Source organism: Elephantulus edwardii, unplaced genomic scaffold (assembly GCF_000299155.1).
Source record: "Elephantulus edwardii isolate Elephantulus edwardi_28Jun2011 unplaced genomic scaffold, EleEdw1.0 scaffold00023, whole genome shotgun sequence".
NCBI classification, from domain to species: Eukaryota; Metazoa; Chordata; class Mammalia; order Macroscelidea; family Macroscelididae; genus Elephantulus; species Elephantulus edwardii.
This window is the reverse complement of record NW_006399773.1, coordinates 22,283,316-22,300,329: the sequence shown is the minus strand read 5'-3', so window position 1 is coordinate 22,300,329 and position 17,014 is coordinate 22,283,316. Positions and strand designations below refer to the sequence as shown.

The following is a 17,014-nucleotide window of genomic DNA, read 5'->3' as shown; positions in this document are numbered from 1 at the left end:
AATACATGTATATGAATGATTGTATAAATCACAACGTATATGAACACAGACAATGTAAATGCAAGATTGTACAAAACACAATATACATATAGGAAAGAAAGTATTTGGATGATGATATGCAAACCAAGAAAATTATGAGAAGGAAAAAATTTTGAAAGCACAGCAGATTGTAAATAAAACCATACTTTTTTAAAAAATTAATTTCAGTGAACATCTAGAGAGATTTTGGACTTCCATTCATTGTTGCACTTTTCTCCCTGCCCACCCCACCCCCACCCTCAGTTAGCTCCTCTCCTTGAAAAGCAAAAGAAAAACTCCTTTTTGTTAGTTTTAGAATGGGAACAGATTTCTGAGAGAAATCCCAAATCAAAAATGCTACTGGTACTAGACTCTTGTTAAGGGAACCCGGGTGGGGTAGTTCATAGGGATTTTTGCTGGTAACCCAAAAGCATTGCCCCACTGGCAGCTTGAATCCGCTAGCAGCTCTGAAGAAGGAGGAAGGGAAACCCTTCAGTGCAGTTTAGTCTCTGAAAACCTTCTGGATGGTCAGCTATGGGCTGGTTTGTTGTAAGGTGATGTTCATTTGGTTTTTACTCAAACAAACCTTCTGTGCAACAGACTGAAACTCTGTCAATCTTGGACCACGATCACAATTATTGCTATATGTGAGCACATTATTGCAGCCACTCTATCAATGCTTCTAGTTCAGAGTCCTCCTTTCTTTTTAGCAGATCCTTTCAAGCACAATGTCCTTCTTAGGGAGTGGTCTCTCATGACAACACATCCAAAGTACATGATAACATGTCTCCAAATAAAAAGTCATACACATAAACAGTGAAATGTTTTAAAGAACTCTTAGGAGTTAGGAAGAAAAAGAGAAACAACAGAAAATTGAGCAAGTAGTGGAAATAAATGAATGAATGACTTTTACACATAAGATATAATTCTTGAGGTCTTTATAAACTAATATATCAATGAGGTGATTTTTTACCTATCACATAGTATCAATAAAAAAGGATAAACCAGTGATGGCAAACACTTGAAAAGGGAATAGTCTAGAGACTACTATTGGGAGTGGGAATATAAACCTATATTTTATAATCTCTTAAAAGAGTAGTTTACATTGTGTCAGAAATAAACTTGGACAGTTTGAGGTTTTTTTAATAGAAACTATCCTACACATATAAGCCACGTCCATGTGCACAAAGGCATATGTGTAAGAGTGTTTAATACAGTTATTTATTGTCACAGGATTTTGGAAACAACCTGACAGTCCATCTGCAAGACAGTGACCAAATAAATTGTGACATCCTTGAAGTAGAATATGTCGAAAAACAACCAGCACATCTAATTACCAATACGGAACTACTTTTAAAAATACAGTTCAAAAAATTCAGAACCTGAACACACACACACACACACAGAGAGAGAGAGAGAGAGAGAGACCAACTCAGTTTCTTCTTTTATCAATGAAAACATTGCATGCAGACCTTTCCAAGACTGCATATTAGCTCCAAAGCTAGGGATAGCTTCCCCCCGACCTCCTGCTTAGCAATTACACCGCCACATATGCTGAAAGGCACTACTTAATCATTCTTACTGCATTAAATGTTAGAATGTCTCCCATGTAAGTATTCAAGTACTTGATTAGCTTGTTCACACTGACCTATTCTATAATTACTAAAGGAAAAAGCATTTAAAAACAACAGTGTAGATACCTTGCCAAAAAAAGAATGCCAGGAAAGTTGGCCTCTGTGTTTCCCACAGGGTCTACTGGAGGTCGAGGGTGCTGAGCTGATGCCTTCAGTTGCAAAAAACCCCACAGTATGTCAGGGAAAAATGTTATTTAGAAGGTTAAAACATATGTATATAGATGAGACATAACGCCATTGAAAAAAGACATGACTCTCATGCACAGGCACACCCCTAACCTCTAAATCACAGAGTAACCCAGGGAGGAAAGGGTCAATTAGAAGATAGCACCACCACTTTGGGGCCAATGCTTTACTTTTCACCCTCTGGAAAGCCTTACATCACTCTGAAAAAGAAATGTGACAGGACTTAAGCTTGGCAAATGCTTAATCTTGAAAAAAAATATATTCAACTGTGTTCTGTTTTAATGTTTTCTTATACTAGCAAAGACATTTTTAAAAAGGCTTTTTGATGGGCTTTTTGTCTTATGAAACTTTTGTGCACGGAATAAAATTATTTCAGTTAGAAAGAATGAAAACACTTAATTTAACACCAAGAATCAAAAAAGGCGGGATGAGAGGAAGCTAGGGTATAATATCAGTAATTTCACAGAAATGTTCTTTCAGGACGGGCAGACTTGAGGCAATGAGAAGGCTGTTCCTCTGAGCGAGTGTTACCTGGAGCAGTGCACGGGGCCCAGAGGGACACAACAGTGGTGCTCTGACAGCAGCATATGGTGCACACTGGCGAAGGGGAAAATAAGGTCAGGAAGGCAGGCTGAGAGAGCTAGGCATCGGGCTGAGGAACTGCCATAGAATGTTTTTGAAAGGTGTGAAATAATCAGAACTATACTTCACTATGATTAAAGCTGGCATAGTGTGAAGGTGTCAAGCTAGGGTGACTGGAAAAATGGTGGTATCATTAACCCCAAATGAGAACATGAAAATCAGATTTTATGTGGAACATGAAAAGTTAGGTTTTGGATGAACTGATTTAGAGGTGCTAGCAAAATATTCGAACTATTTTGTCTAAGATGCAGTTGGAAAAATGAAACTATATAAAACCTAAAGTTCATGTCAATCCTACAAATATGCACCAAGGATTATGTACCCTGGGATCAGGGCCAGTCTGTTCTCTGGGAGCTTACAGTTTACGAAAGATGCCAACACCTAACTCGCGACTAGCTATGTGGCACCTGCTCCTGAAAGGGAAGCAGGCGTAGACATTGCTATTATGAAAGTAGTAGACAGAGGTCAGGAAGATAGCAATGACGGCCCACTGACAGGTCCAGGTGTTATTTTTCTGATACTTGTATTTACATTTAATTTCAGAAAATGAAATTTTTTGTATTTTAAAACACAGGGCTCTCTAGATATAGCACACACAAGTGAAATGTGTGTATTATCATTTCAAGTGCCAAGAATGTTCTTCATAAAATCTCACTGCACTACTGTAAGCCTTTTACTAAAAAATTAATTTAAGGAGATTCAAATTCTAAATTTACTGTTTATGTAGTGTTCAAAGTAAGTACTATTGATTGGTTATGTTCAAAAGAGAAACATTATTTATCGGCACAAACAATGTTTCCTATTTTCTATACAAAAGCAGAAATGGTTGTGTTATATTAACATTTAAAGAAATTTTAAAATTCTAATCAATATAACAGTAACATATTCTTGAGAGAAAGGGAGTTAGCATGGACAATAAGGCAAATGTGAATAAATAAAAATTGGAGAGGAAGAGGGATTGACAAATGCTTTAGGAGATGGCAAATAACAGAAAAGAAATGAAACTGGGAGACAACTGAACTTTCAATGAACTCATTAACAATTCCAAAGAAACTGAAGGCAAAAATGTGCTAAACTCTCTCAAGAGAACAATGGAAGAATTTTCTTTCCTTTGAATAAAAAAAGAAATAAAAGCTGACAAAATGAATATAGAAGCCCCCTAATAAAAACTGTTATTAGCTAAGTTTGAGAACAATTTCCTAAAATTTACGAAATAAGGAATGTATGAGATAAAGAACAAAATCTAAATGTGAAATAGACTAGAACTGTCATTTTGAGTGACTGTCTGTGTGCTATAGTCTGTATTGAGTATCTGCTACTTTTACTCATTTAAATTAAACTCTGAGCCTGCATTGCAGAAAGTCAGATTCACGGTAAAGGTAGAGAACCTAGAGCACAAGGAGTTAAAAAGACTTGCTGGATGTTTTGTAATGGGTTAAGTATCACAGAGGAGAATTGGATCAGCAGAGTTTTCCATCCTAAAGCTCACATTCTTTCCATTGTAGGCTTTGTTCATATAGAGGCATTGCTTGAATATTAAGAATTATTCCAATACTTATATATTTTTTTTCCCCTGAAAGATCACATATTTTAGTATTTGTTGCTTAGAGAGAGATAACAGATAAACCAAATGTGGATGCAATAAACAACTCAGCAATATAGTTGGGAACTTCTGGAAGGCCAAAGAACTATGAAGAGGCCCTTGCCGGCTCTACACTTGTGCTCTAGAGGCAACAGCAACCTTAGGAAGGTGTGAACCCCAGCAGCTGCTCGATGGGTTTAAACCGCCATTCATCCGCCTCCAGCTCTTCTACCAAACCAGCTAGTTTTTCCATCCGAGCAACTTGCTGATCATATTTCACCTGCTTAAGTGTGGATACCACTTGATAGCTGAAAACAGATTCACGGAGGAATCTCTCAGAGCCATCTTCCAACATTTCTCCAGCTCCTTTGGGGTAGGTGAAAAGGGCTTTCCGTGGTGGGGCAAGATCTGAGACACTGAAACCAGACCCAGTGACAGAACTTCCACTGACCCCACCAGCTGAGGAGGATGATGAAGATGCAGCCATTTCCTCTCTAGTAGAATCTGCACTTCACTCAAAGGCTGTGGCACTTTTCCCTAGAGCCCCGCCCCCAGGCCAAGCTGGGGTGGCCACGCTTCCTACGACGAGGACGGCCCCAATGTTTATATTTAACCTTTTCAGGTACCTACCAGATCTTTCCTACTCCCTTTACTTCCTCCCTCCACCCATCAAATTGTGCAATTCTGTGATTTTACCCCTACTCATCCTCACCTCTCTGCTCCCACTCCTTTCCCCTCAGTATATCACCTTTTACAATAATGGTTTTAGGCAATATTTTTCCTTATGAGACTGAGTTAGCTCACTCAGGATAATGCACTTCACTCTATCCCAATTTATGCAGTATGTTTTGAAATCATTGATCCTGAGTGTTGCATAGTATTCCATCATGGGAATGTACCACAATTTCTCAATCCATTCAGTTGTGGTTGGACCTTTGGGCTGTTTCTATGTTTTTGTGATGGTGAATAAAGCTGCTATGAACATTGGTGTACAAATCTCAGTTTGTGTCTCGGATCTAATTTCCCTGGGGTATATTGCTATCAGTGAAATAGTTGGGCATTATGGAATTTCTTTCTTCAGTTTTTTTAGGAAATGCCACACTGTCTTCCAGAATGGCTGTACCATTTTATAATCCCAACAAAAATGTATGAGAGCTCCCACCTCTCCAAATCCTATCCAAGATTTATTGTTTGCCACTATGCTAAACTTTGCCACTGCTACTGGGATAGCAGAGGCTGTAATCCAAATACTAGACTATGGTAGGCAACATCACAGTAGATGCAGAAAAGATTAAAACTGTCAATGACTTCATCATACTTGGATCCACAATATATACATTTGGTACTAGCAGTCAGGAGATCAGAATATGTATTGCACTAGGAAAGTCTATAGTAAGGGCCATCTATAAATTATTGAGGAACAACTGATGTGAGATCGAGGGCTAAGGTGGGACTGATTCAGGCTGTGGTCTTTTCAGTCACTAGTTAACGCATTTTAGAACTAGGCAATGGATGACAGAAGAGCCAATGTCTTTGAATTGTGATGTTGGAAAAGAATACTCAACATCCCATGGACTGCCAAAGGAACAAATAGATCTGTCTTAGAGAAGGTGCAGACAGAGTGACCCTTGGAGGCAAAGATGATGAAGCTTCATCTCCACCTTCCAAGAACTGTAAAAAGTTGACATCAGCTTCCACCTTGTAAGTTCCCGCCACCATTTTCCCACCACTGGTTTCAACTTACCTATGAGACAACCTTTATCTGTTTCCCTCTAAAAAGCCTAGTCTAAAGCAGCTGGAGGAGCTTCAGCCATTTGGGGTGCCAGTCTCTGCTGATCACTCCATCAGCATATCAAATAAAAGCTTTTCTTCTTAAGTAAGGTTGTTGTGCCATCGACTCAGAACCAACCCATAACTACCCTCTGGTAGGTTTTCAGAGGCAATTAATCATATGAAAGGAAACTGCTCATCCTTCTCCTGTGGAACAGCTGGTGGTCTTGAAGTATGTGCCTTCACAGCGCTGCTTCTTGCCACTAGTGTTTGTCTTACTGCAAAAGAAACATAGGACACATCCTCCCATGCAATTTAGAGCCTGAGAAACCCACTGGAGGGTCTGCTATGAGTTGGTTCTGACTCGAGCAGCAAGAGAGAGAGAGATGGTTTCTGCTGGGGAGGTATGATTAACCAAAGAATTTGGCCTTTTCCTTAAATTTTTGAGAGATAATTTCCCATGGACTGTAACCTTCATAAGGCTAATAAAGTAACCCTTGGATAGAGGCTGGCCAGGACTCCCACTAAGAGGCTTTCTGCTAGGTAATATCAAAGACAGTGGTGGTGGTGGGACCGGGAAGTAGAGTACAACCCTATGCTGTGGGGTGCTATCAGGTTGACTCACAGCAGTCCTATGAAACACAGAGCAAAACTGTGCCTTATACTGTGCTATTCTTATAATGCCCACGCTATGGTTATCATCACTTCAATCCATCTTGTTGAAGGTCTTCCACCTTTTCACTCTCTACTTTCCAAGCATGATGTCTCTCTTCCAATGACATGTCCCTGCTGATAATATGTGAAAAGGATATGAGACCAAGTTTCACCATTCTTGCTCTAAGGTGCATTTTGGTTGTACTTCCCTCAAGAAAGATTTGTTTGTTCTTTTGCCATCCCATGATACAGTCAGTCAATGCTAATATTGCAGTTCAAAGACATTAATTCTTTCTTAGTCTTCCTTATTTATTGTTCAATTTCCAAATAGATATGAAGCTATGAAAATATCATTGCTTTAATCAGGTGTGCTTCAGTCTGTAAACTGGCATTATTGCTTTTTAGCACTTTGGAGAGGTGCTTTGACAACAGATTTCCCTAATGCACTAGTCTTTTGATTTTTTGGCTGTTGTTGCCATGAGTATTGATTATGGTTCCAAGTGGTTTTATCAATCATGCCTATGAATTTCAATAAAAACTCTGGATACTGAAGCTTGAGGAGTATCCTGGCTGATGAAAGATGCTGATTCCCAGGAGGGTAACATGTCCCCCACCATGAAATCTCTATCCTGGGGTCCCTCATATATGTTTCTTCATTTGTATATATTCTGTTGTTGTTAAGTGCCGTAGAGTAGTAGACGACCTATAGTGAGCCTATGACTGAGAACACAAAACTTCCATCTTTTCTCCAAGTTCATAGAGTTTCTGGAGGCAAGCTTTTTCTTGGAAGTAGATGCTACTCCTGCTTCCAAGGTTGTTGTATTCAGGATATACACAAAAACCAGCTTGAGGACTGTAGGCTGGAGGGTCCAAAAGTCTTTTAAAAGATGAGTCCAAATCCAATCAGCTCACACCCTATTGCGAGCAAGAACAACATGCTAATCTCAACTCCAAACCAGAAAACACACCTTTGTAGAATCTGGCTATTCCGCTCATCTTCCCATCCTGGGAATAGCCCCAGACACCCAAAAGCCTTTTATATTTTGCTATACTAAAATGGTAATCCTAAATACAGAGATTTATTGATCTGTGAAATAAACCAGAAAATTCTGAACTTAATAGGTATGGTAGGAAGAATAGGGTGTTAACAGGTTAGAAGGTTAGGAGATTGTGATAAAGTTTGTCCTTCAAACCTAGAGTTGGCATCAGAAGTCTTGGGACAGATTTCAGGATTCAGAGAAGTTTGTCATTTAGCATAGATGTGATCTAGATCTGGTACTTCTTCAGAGGTAAAAGAACTGAATTTGCAAATGAGTCAAACAGAATAGTGGGTTTTAGAGGTCATTGGCACCAGTACATATACACAAATACAAAACCAAGCATTAGTGCTTTTTATACTGAAAACTCCCAAATTTCTATCATAAGTTTAGGACTATAATCCTGAGATGTGAAAAAAATTGACTATATATTATAATTCATCATGAACTAAGGAGCTTCCTGGAACAAAGGACTTTCCAGCCTAAAATTTTACCCAAGAAAAGTAGATAACTTGGTCACCCTAGTTTTTACCTAAAGAGTAAACTAATATGGTAACTTAAAGTCCTACAGATACTTCTTATGTGATATATGCAAAACCAAACTTATCTTCATTTTTCTCCTTCTTATGTTTCTTTTTTCAGTAAATGACACCACTTGGCTGAGTTAGAAATTTCTAAGTAATTTTTCAACAACCAATCAAGACCACTATACATAGAAAGATCACTGTATTCTAAGAACAAAGTTCTGATCACTTCTCTTAACTGTAAGGGGTACCCAATAGGATTCCTATGTATTCTATTTATATCTGCAAATTCTCAAAGAAAAGGAAATAATAATATAAACAAATCAACTCTTTATCTAACAAGTTTCAAATATGTAAATTACTTTAGAGATGCAAGGTTTTTTTTTCAGTGTCACACTATTGCTGACATTTAATTCTTGACTTTAAAAAGAATTTCATCACATCCTATCCACTATAAATTTTATTCACGTTTAAATAATTGTACCATATTATTAGGGAGCTTTCATAGCCTAGTGGTAAGGAACTGTGGTGTTGATCCAAAGGCACACGGTTCAAATTCACCAGTTGCTACGTGGTAGAAAAATGAGCAATCTCCTCCAGTACCTCAGAAAACCTGTCAGAGGATCAGTTATAAGATGGTTCTGACTCAAAACAACAACAACAATCACGGACTATTCACTCCCCAGTCCACCAACTGGGTGAAATACAGAAATATTTCCAGGAAACCAGACAAAAGAATTAGTACTAACTTGTAAGTATCTGTGTAAAAAGCATGATACACATCTGTAGGTTACTGGAGAGCAAAATAGTTGTCCTCCCCAGGCCATTCTTTCAATGGTCTAAAGGGCTCCTGCTATTTGAGCTTTGTGTGAGTTCCACTAAATGCTCCTTTAAACTTTCCAGGACATGCAAAGACCAAGTAAATGGACAAAACAGTAATAATAACAACAACAACAAAACACACTAAATGAGAGAGTTTTAGATTAAGGGACTACAGGAGAAAAGTAAGACCTGGAACACATTAACTGAGGTGTGGGGTGGGCTAGAAGGAAAAACCCTGCTGCTGACAACTTGATTTTGATTTATGGTACCTTTCCATCAAGGTTTTTTAGGCAGGTAATCTTATTAGGAGCAGATTGCCTAATATTTCTCTCAAGAGGTGCTGTGGATTCAAAGACTCTGAACCCCCAGCTGCTTCATGAGAGAAATTTCTTCTTTGCTGTAGTATTCTTAATTTTCAATCTGGAGATAATGCGAGAAAGAAAATAATAGATTTAATATTCCTGACCCAAACAAATAAAATGGAAAGTATAAGTAAAAAAAGAATTGGGAAAAAACCAACTCAAAACACAGAATGAAGGTGATAGTTACACATTAAGCACTAAATTATACTGTTTCAAAGACACAAAATATTTATGAATTTGAAGCAAACATATTTTTTTAAAAATCTTATCTTATTCCATGTGCCCAAAGTAAGAAAGAGCTTCAAAATCCTAGCCTCCAAGGAGAGTTTCACCCTCTCCAAGACAGACCTATTTGTTATCTTTGGCAGTCCATGGTATGTTCAAGACTCTTCTCCAACATCACAACTCAAAGGCATGTACCATCAAATCAGATCTGACTGGCACAGGAGGAGATTGTCCCTCCTTTTCTAGCAGAGCATGTGGTGGATTTGAACCATGTACCTCTGGGACTGCAGTGCAGCTTCCTGCCACTAGGCCACCAGAACTCCCCAAATTTATATTCTATGTTGTAGCAATAGGAGGCAGAGATATATGAAAAATAATAACAAAAATATATTTATTTAGTGGTTGTGCACCACTGAGTAGGAACTGACCTACAGCTGACTCTCGTTGCAGGTTTTCAGAGGCAGGAAATTGCCTGGGAGAAGACTGCCCATCTTTCTCTCGAAGCAGTTGGTGAATTCTGTGTGTCTTTGCATCAATACAGTAATTCTTTATCACCAGGCCATCTGAGCTCCCTTTTATATATTGCAAGAGTTAAAATGATGTGATAGAATACCTCAAAGAGTATTCACAGTGGATTGTCCTATAAGGCCTTCCCTCTAATTTGACTTTTAACCTAAATCTTAAATCAAGGGGTAGCTACTAATGACTTGAGAGAAGAACATACCGGGCAGAGGGAATCCCTAATTCACAGATTGGTCTCATTCGCAAATTAGGCCGTTTTACTCTATTAGGGTCACTGTAAATCAGAACTGAGTAGATGGAAATGGATTTAATGTTGAATTAGGCAAGTCCAAAACATAGAATTTGCTACCGGACACATAGCTACCAAATATGTAAACAACTTTAGTGTTCAATGTATTTGTATCAGCTTATGCTTATCCAGTTTCTTCTTGTCGGCCATCTTGTGAGCACATTTGTACATATCAGTGCTTCTTCCATCAGGGGGGGTGTGCATCAATAAGAGAAGAAGTTGAAATTAGATTAGTTAATTTGCTACTTCATTAACAGCTGTGGTAAAAAGTCCAAAGAGAAAGGAGATTGAAACTAGCTAAAATGAAGGGTTTGTATTGTAAGTGATTCTAAATTATCTATGTCCCTATTCCTGTGGATAACTGAGAGTCAGCTGTGCACACATCTGCGGGTGTTTATAAACATTTACCATCTGTGAGAAACTTAGGCGTTGTAAATGGTGGACTAATTAGTGAAATGCTAGTCATTCGAATGACAGTTGTTATGGAGAAAGATTTTTATCCAGGTTAACTTGTTCTCCAAACCTTGTTGATCACTGGAGACCACTCTCTTCCATTACAAGATTCAGTAGCTACACTATGGTGAACCTGTCACACATTAAAGATGCATCATAACCAGGTCAGGCTATTAGTTTGTGCATGTCAATTAGCTCTGTTTTTACTATATTGAGGTGCTGATGGAGTATTTGTCAGGGAAAATGAGTTGACAATGTATAAAAAGGTCAACTGATTCTGTAAGACATGACTTTTTCCTTTCTGCTCGACACACAAATTAGACACTTTCCATTCAGAAAATTAGAAGAGTGTAGATCGCAAACTACTAAATGATATGAGAAAATTTAGTAATGGAAAGGTTTATATATCTACACATAGTTAAACACATATGCATTTCCAGAAATTCCCCCATAAATTTTTTCCCAAATAGATATCTTTTACTGATCAAATAGAAAACAACTTGAAAATAAATCTGTCCTATAATAAAATAGGAAGCTGAAAAACAAATAAATGGGGGGGGGGATAACCATCCTGTACATGAAGAGTTTTTTATTTACTGCCCAGTGAAAGTTATGGGGGGAGACTCAGAAAGATGGGAGTAATAATGTATACTGCACTGAAACAGATGAGAGAGAAAACTGTTTAAAAGGGATATATGATTAGGTATTATTGTCATGACAGGAATCCAGAACGAAGGCTGCATAGTGGAGTGGACTTGGGGCGAGGGATTGTATAACAACAAAAGAATCTTTTACTTTACAAAGAGAAGAATGAACTCTGGGGGAGGGTTGGTAGGAGAAAAGTGCAACAATGAATGAATGGAAATCCAAAGTCTCTGTAAACCGTCATTAAAATTAATAAAAAAATAAACAAAAGGAAAAAAGAAAGAAAGCTATCCTAGAACCTGAGTTGCTGTGGCGGTCAGTGTTTCAAACTAATGGAATAAATTTTGATTGGCTGAGTTGCAGCAAGCAGGATTTTTAAAAATCTTATTGTGCCTTTTTTTTTTGGTGTGTGTACTGTCAAATCGGATCTGACTGGTATAGGAGGAGATTGCCCCTCTTGTCCAGAAGAGCATCTGGTAGATTTGAACCGCGTACGTCTGAGATTGCTTCTTGCCACTAGGCCACCAGAGCTCCCGTGCATGCAGTTTTTCAAGTTTGGTTGGTTTTTTTTTTCAAGGATTTAGAGAACAAAGTTGAGGTGCTGTGCACTGGGAGGCAGGTGGTCTGTTCATTATCATGTAGATTAGAAGTTAGAATATGGCTGACTGGAATACCAAGCCCGGTGCTCGGTATTATGCTACACATTTTATAATCTGAGTCACAACATTGTCCACATGTTGAAAATTTTGCCGAATTTAAAAAAACAAACAAACTCACAAACCAAACAAATAAACAAATTACCCTTTCTAAAATGGTTCTGACTCCTTTATTTCTCAACTTCCTTGTCCCTCCTTATTATTTCCTCCTTAGAAATTACTAGCTTCTACTAAACAGCAATAATGTCAGTTTGAAGACTAAGGTGTGACTGGTTCAGGCCATGGTCTTTTCAATCACTTCTTAAGCATCTGAGAACTGGACGATGAATCAATGAATAAGGAAGACAGAAGAACTGATGCCTTTGAGTTGTGTTGTTGGAGAAGGTTACTGGATGGTCTCACAGAATGCCAAAAGAACAAATAGATACGTTTTAGAAGAGTGCAAGCAGAGTGCTCCTGGAAGCAAAGATGTCACAGCTTCATCTATCACACTTTGGACATATTCCTAGGAAAGGCTATTCCTTGGAAAGGGACATGACGCTTGGAAAGGAGGAGGGTCAGGTAAGGGGAAGACCTCTAACGGATGGAATGACACAGTGACTAAGCAATAGGCTCGGTGTCAGTGATGAGGAGGAGGGCACAGGAGAGGTCGGGCTCAGGTCTGTCATTCAGAGGGTCACTATGAGTCATATTCTACTCCACGACATCTAAAAAAATTATATATTTTACTTGGATCCAGAATCAACAATCAGAGCAGTCGAGTAATCAAATGCAAATCTTCTGCCAAAAACATCTTAAACATGCTAAAAAAGCAAAGATGCCACTTTAAAGACTAAGGGGCATCTGATCCAAGTCATGTTGTTGGTGTTGATTGTTATTGAGTCGATCATAAGAGACCTGAAACCTTTATATAACTACTGCTGTTTCTCCAAGTTCATACAGTTTCCAAAGGCATATGGTTTAGGAAGTTGATGCCACTCCTAATTCCAAGACCCAAGATTGCTTCATATGGAAAGCTGGATAATGAATAAGGAAGACCAAAGAGGAATCAAAGTTCTTGAATTGTGATGTTGGAAAAGAGAACTGAATCCACTAGAGACTGCTGAAACAGCACACATATCTGTCTTGGAAGAAGAGCAGATGGTGCTCCTTAGCAGCACGGACTGCCTCAAATACTTTAGGCCTGTGATCGGGAGGGGCTACTTTCCGGAGAGGACATCACGATTAAAAGTAGAGAGGAGAAGAACGTCTGCAAGGTGGACTGACAAAGTCAGTGAGCTGAAGCACAAATTCATGAGGATGAAATAGCACCAGGCATTGTTTTGTACTGTTATGTATAGGGATTCTGTAAATTAAAGCAACCTGGAATATCTAGTAATAATAACACTATATTTCTCCTTATTTATATAAGAGAAATAACACCTTATTTCTCTTATGTTTTATCTTTTCTGTCACAACAAAAAAAGGGCGGTTTCCAATCTACCCTCTTTTTTTGGAAGCCCAAGAGGGCAGGGATTGCTCCTGCTTTTTTTCCTGCTGGGTCCTTTGTACTTAGGAAAGTATCATGACATTATATACATTCAATAAATACTTGTGGAATAAAAGAAAAGTTTTATAGAAAGGATATTTTTCCTCATCCACACTGTAATTATTCGATTAATGGATGACGTACTCCAATGACAATTTCAAAAACTTTTGTCAGAAATTTAATAACTGCAAAAACAAACCACATTGCAGCCTTGGGAATGCCTTTCAGAATGCTAGATAAAGACTAATTAATGCCTAAAGGAGAAAGAAAAAGATTAAGCACTAAAATAACGTTGCATATGCCAAGAACAAAACTTGAGAGCAAACGTCAATAATAAGAATCCTAGAGTATAGGAACTAAAAGTAGAACACCTAGATGCTACAAAGGGTTAACAGTTTTGAGTTCATCTTTCATCCAAAAACAGTTTGGAAGAGAACCACTGTGGTTTAATTCCTAGTCAAATCAGTCATTGAAACCCTACAAGTTGGAATTAACTCAATGACACTGAGAGTGGAGCAAAATACCTTGGGTGGTATCCACTCTACCCTCTTTTTTCTTTCTCGGTATACCCTAATCAGGTTTCAGGCACTTAAATCCATTGTCCTCTCGCTAACTCCAACTCCTGGTAACCTCACTCATGCCACAGCTGAAATGCATTTGATTGAAATGGTGAATTTTTCAAAAGAAGATTGACAAGTTTTTCTTCACAGGTGTGTCTTGGTGAACTTGAACCACTAATCTTTTAATTAATGGCTGTCTCACTTCTTCTGGATGAGTCTCACTTCTCCACGGAATCTCCTAAAACCCCCTGAAATTCCCACCCCCCTGCCAATAGATTATCTCTCTAAAAGTTGCTGTGTTTAACACCCTTAGAATGTACCTAATAGATAAAGCAAATACTCCAAAACAAAGCTCATTCAGATTAGCCTCATCTCTTTTTAGAACTCTGCTTAAATATAATTTCAGGCCTACTATATTTCTTGTTCTTCAAATAAGAATATCATGGTTTTATATCTAAAGTCTTTTGCATTTTCAGGCTTGGATGTCCTGGCCTCTCAATCCAGAATTTGCTCCCTTCATTGTAACAACTCAACTTATTGCTGTTGATTTGGAATGAACTGATAGCTGACCTCTGTTGGATTTAAAAGACTTTACATAGCTTAAGAACATACTGCACATATTTCGACTGAAGATCAATCTGCCTACTGGTGGATTCAAACTGCCCGAGAAGTGTGGACATTGTATTAGCAGTGCAGCTCCCTATGGACTATGCCACTAGAGTTCTTTTGTTCATTTCTTGTCGTTATGTGCTGTCCAGTCAGAACTGACTCAGCTGACTCTGCAATGGGTTTTCAGAGAGTGTAATTCACAGAGGAGGAAACTGCTCATGTCTTTCAGTTGGCAGCTCAACTCCTTATTCACTAGGCCCCCAGAGCTTTCAATTGTAATGGCCATTTATAATGGCCTAATCCAAGATCTGCCTTTCAAAGAAGATTTAATACGTCCCAATGAAATGCTGAGACACTAGTCCTCCTTCACAGCTCATCTCAATATGCAGATCATAAGAAGCCTTCCCAACAGGAACTTTTTACAAAGCAGAAAATGTGTACCATATTCCCTGGCTGCAAATGGAAACCTAAAAACTCACTGCTATTAGGAGGGAGCAGAATCATAGTTGACCTTCCAGTGTATTTTCAGGAAGAGACTGTCCCATCTTTCTCCTGTGGACAAACGGATGGATTTGAACTGCCAGAGAGGTGTGGCCTCTGGGTTAGTAGCACAATTCCCTAAGCACTGTGCCACCAGAGTTCCCTGTGTCAAAGTCCAATAGGACTCACAGCAACCCTATGAATAACAGATCTAACCTTTGCCTTATGTTGTGACATTCGCAAATCTTTAATATGCTTGAGCTCATTGTTAACTAGCTTGTTAAGGGGGGAGGGATTGTATAACAATGAAAGAATTTTTCTTTTACTTTCAAAGAGAAAAGTGAACTGAGGGGGAGGTTGGGCAGGGAGAAAAGTGCAACAATAATGAATGGAAAACCAAAGTCTCTGTTAACTTTTATTAAAATTAATTTAAAGAAAAAGGAGCTCTAGTGGCTTGTTGCTGTTAAGTAACATCGGTTGGAGTATGACTCATAGCAACCCTATGAATAATAGATCTGAACCAAGCCTGTCATGCTTATCATCTCTGATAGCATCCCATTGCAGCAGCCACTGTGTCAGTTCCTCTCACTGGGGCTTTCATCTTCTCTGAACCTCGAAGCATCATGTCCTTTCCCAGGGAATAGCGTCTTCTCACACGCCCAGATATGTGAGATTAGCTTCTTTCTCCATCTTTGCCTCTCTGGAGCACTCTGGCTACACTTTCTCCAAGACATATTTGTTCTTTTGGAAGTTCACGGGACACTTGGCACATTACAACAATTCAAAGGCATCAACCTTTCTTCTGCCATCCTTACTCACTGTCCAGCTCTCAGATAGCTAGCAGGTAATTAAAAAGACCATGGTTTGAACCAAGTGCACTTTAATCTTTACGCTAACATCACTGCTTTTCAATACATTAGAGAGGTTCCTGACCCAATTCAACATGTCTTTTGATTTCTTGACTGCTGGTTCTGATTGTGTGGGTTGTCGATTCAAGCAAGACGAAACAATTGACAACTTCAGTAAGGATCTTTGTTTTCTTGATGTTGAGATGTAATCCATTTTGTAGGACTTAGTGGCAAGGAACTGCCTGTCACCCAGAAGGTATGTGGTTTGAATTTATCAACGGCTGTGCAGGAGAAAGAACAATCTCTTGGATGTAATTCACTACTTCTGACAATCAGCTGGAAGATCAGCTATGAGTTGGTTAAAACTCGACAGTACACAACTACAATCTTTCTCTGACATTCTACCTTTCTGAACATACCTTTCTTCAAGATGGACCCTTTTGACAACATACCTAAAGTTTGTGAGACCAAGTTTCACCATCTTTGCCCCTACGGAACACCTTATTTGTACTTCCTTCAGGTAGACGTAATGTATGTGTTGGGTTTTTTTTTGTGTGTGTGTGTGTGTGTGCCTATGGGACATTTAGTACTCGTCTGAAATGCCACAATTCAAAGGCATTGATACTTATCACCCTTTATTCATTGTCCAACTTTCAGATGGTCAAAATGTGTAGTCGCCTCGCTCTACCTCTCGTTATTATTTGTACCATAGAAAATATATTCTCACTTGATGATAAGAGATTGTGAGGAGTCAGGCTTGCCGAGAGCATAGGAACCCTGTGTACCTTCACTTAATCCAGGAAGAAACAGGACAGGTAGTGCAGCTTCATTTCTGGGGGTAGAGAAGAGTAAGGTGGAATTTTGGTACTGCCAGGAGTTTAAGACATTATGACTAGAGGGGAGAGGCATTCTCTGCCCAACACGTGCAGATGTAGCCACATTACTGATATGAAGCCACAGTCATGTGT

The 17,014-nt window shown here is 38.8% G+C and overlaps 2 protein-coding genes across 3 annotated transcripts in view; both read right to left on the bottom strand.

Annotated features, from left to right (window-relative positions):
• Positions 1 to 17,014, bottom strand: part of DIAPH3 (diaphanous-related formin 3) — a 740,013-nt gene that overhangs the window by 193,689 nt on the left and 529,310 nt on the right. The window lies entirely within an intron of this gene.
• On the bottom strand, positions 4,223 to 4,549 carry LOC102860577 (anaphase-promoting complex subunit 16-like). Of its 2 annotated transcripts, XM_006882724.1 has the most exons (2): positions 4,409 to 4,549; positions 4,223 to 4,333 (listed from the first exon to the last, which is right to left on the bottom strand). In XM_006882724.1, the coding sequence occupies exons 1-2, from the start codon at positions 4,547 to 4,549 to the stop codon at positions 4,223 to 4,225; spliced, it is 252 nt and encodes an 83-aa protein (XP_006882786.1). The 2 variants fall into 2 exon arrangements, with proteins under 2 accessions (XP_006882786.1, XP_006882785.1); XM_006882723.1 differs by having other exon boundaries at positions 4,223 to 4,549.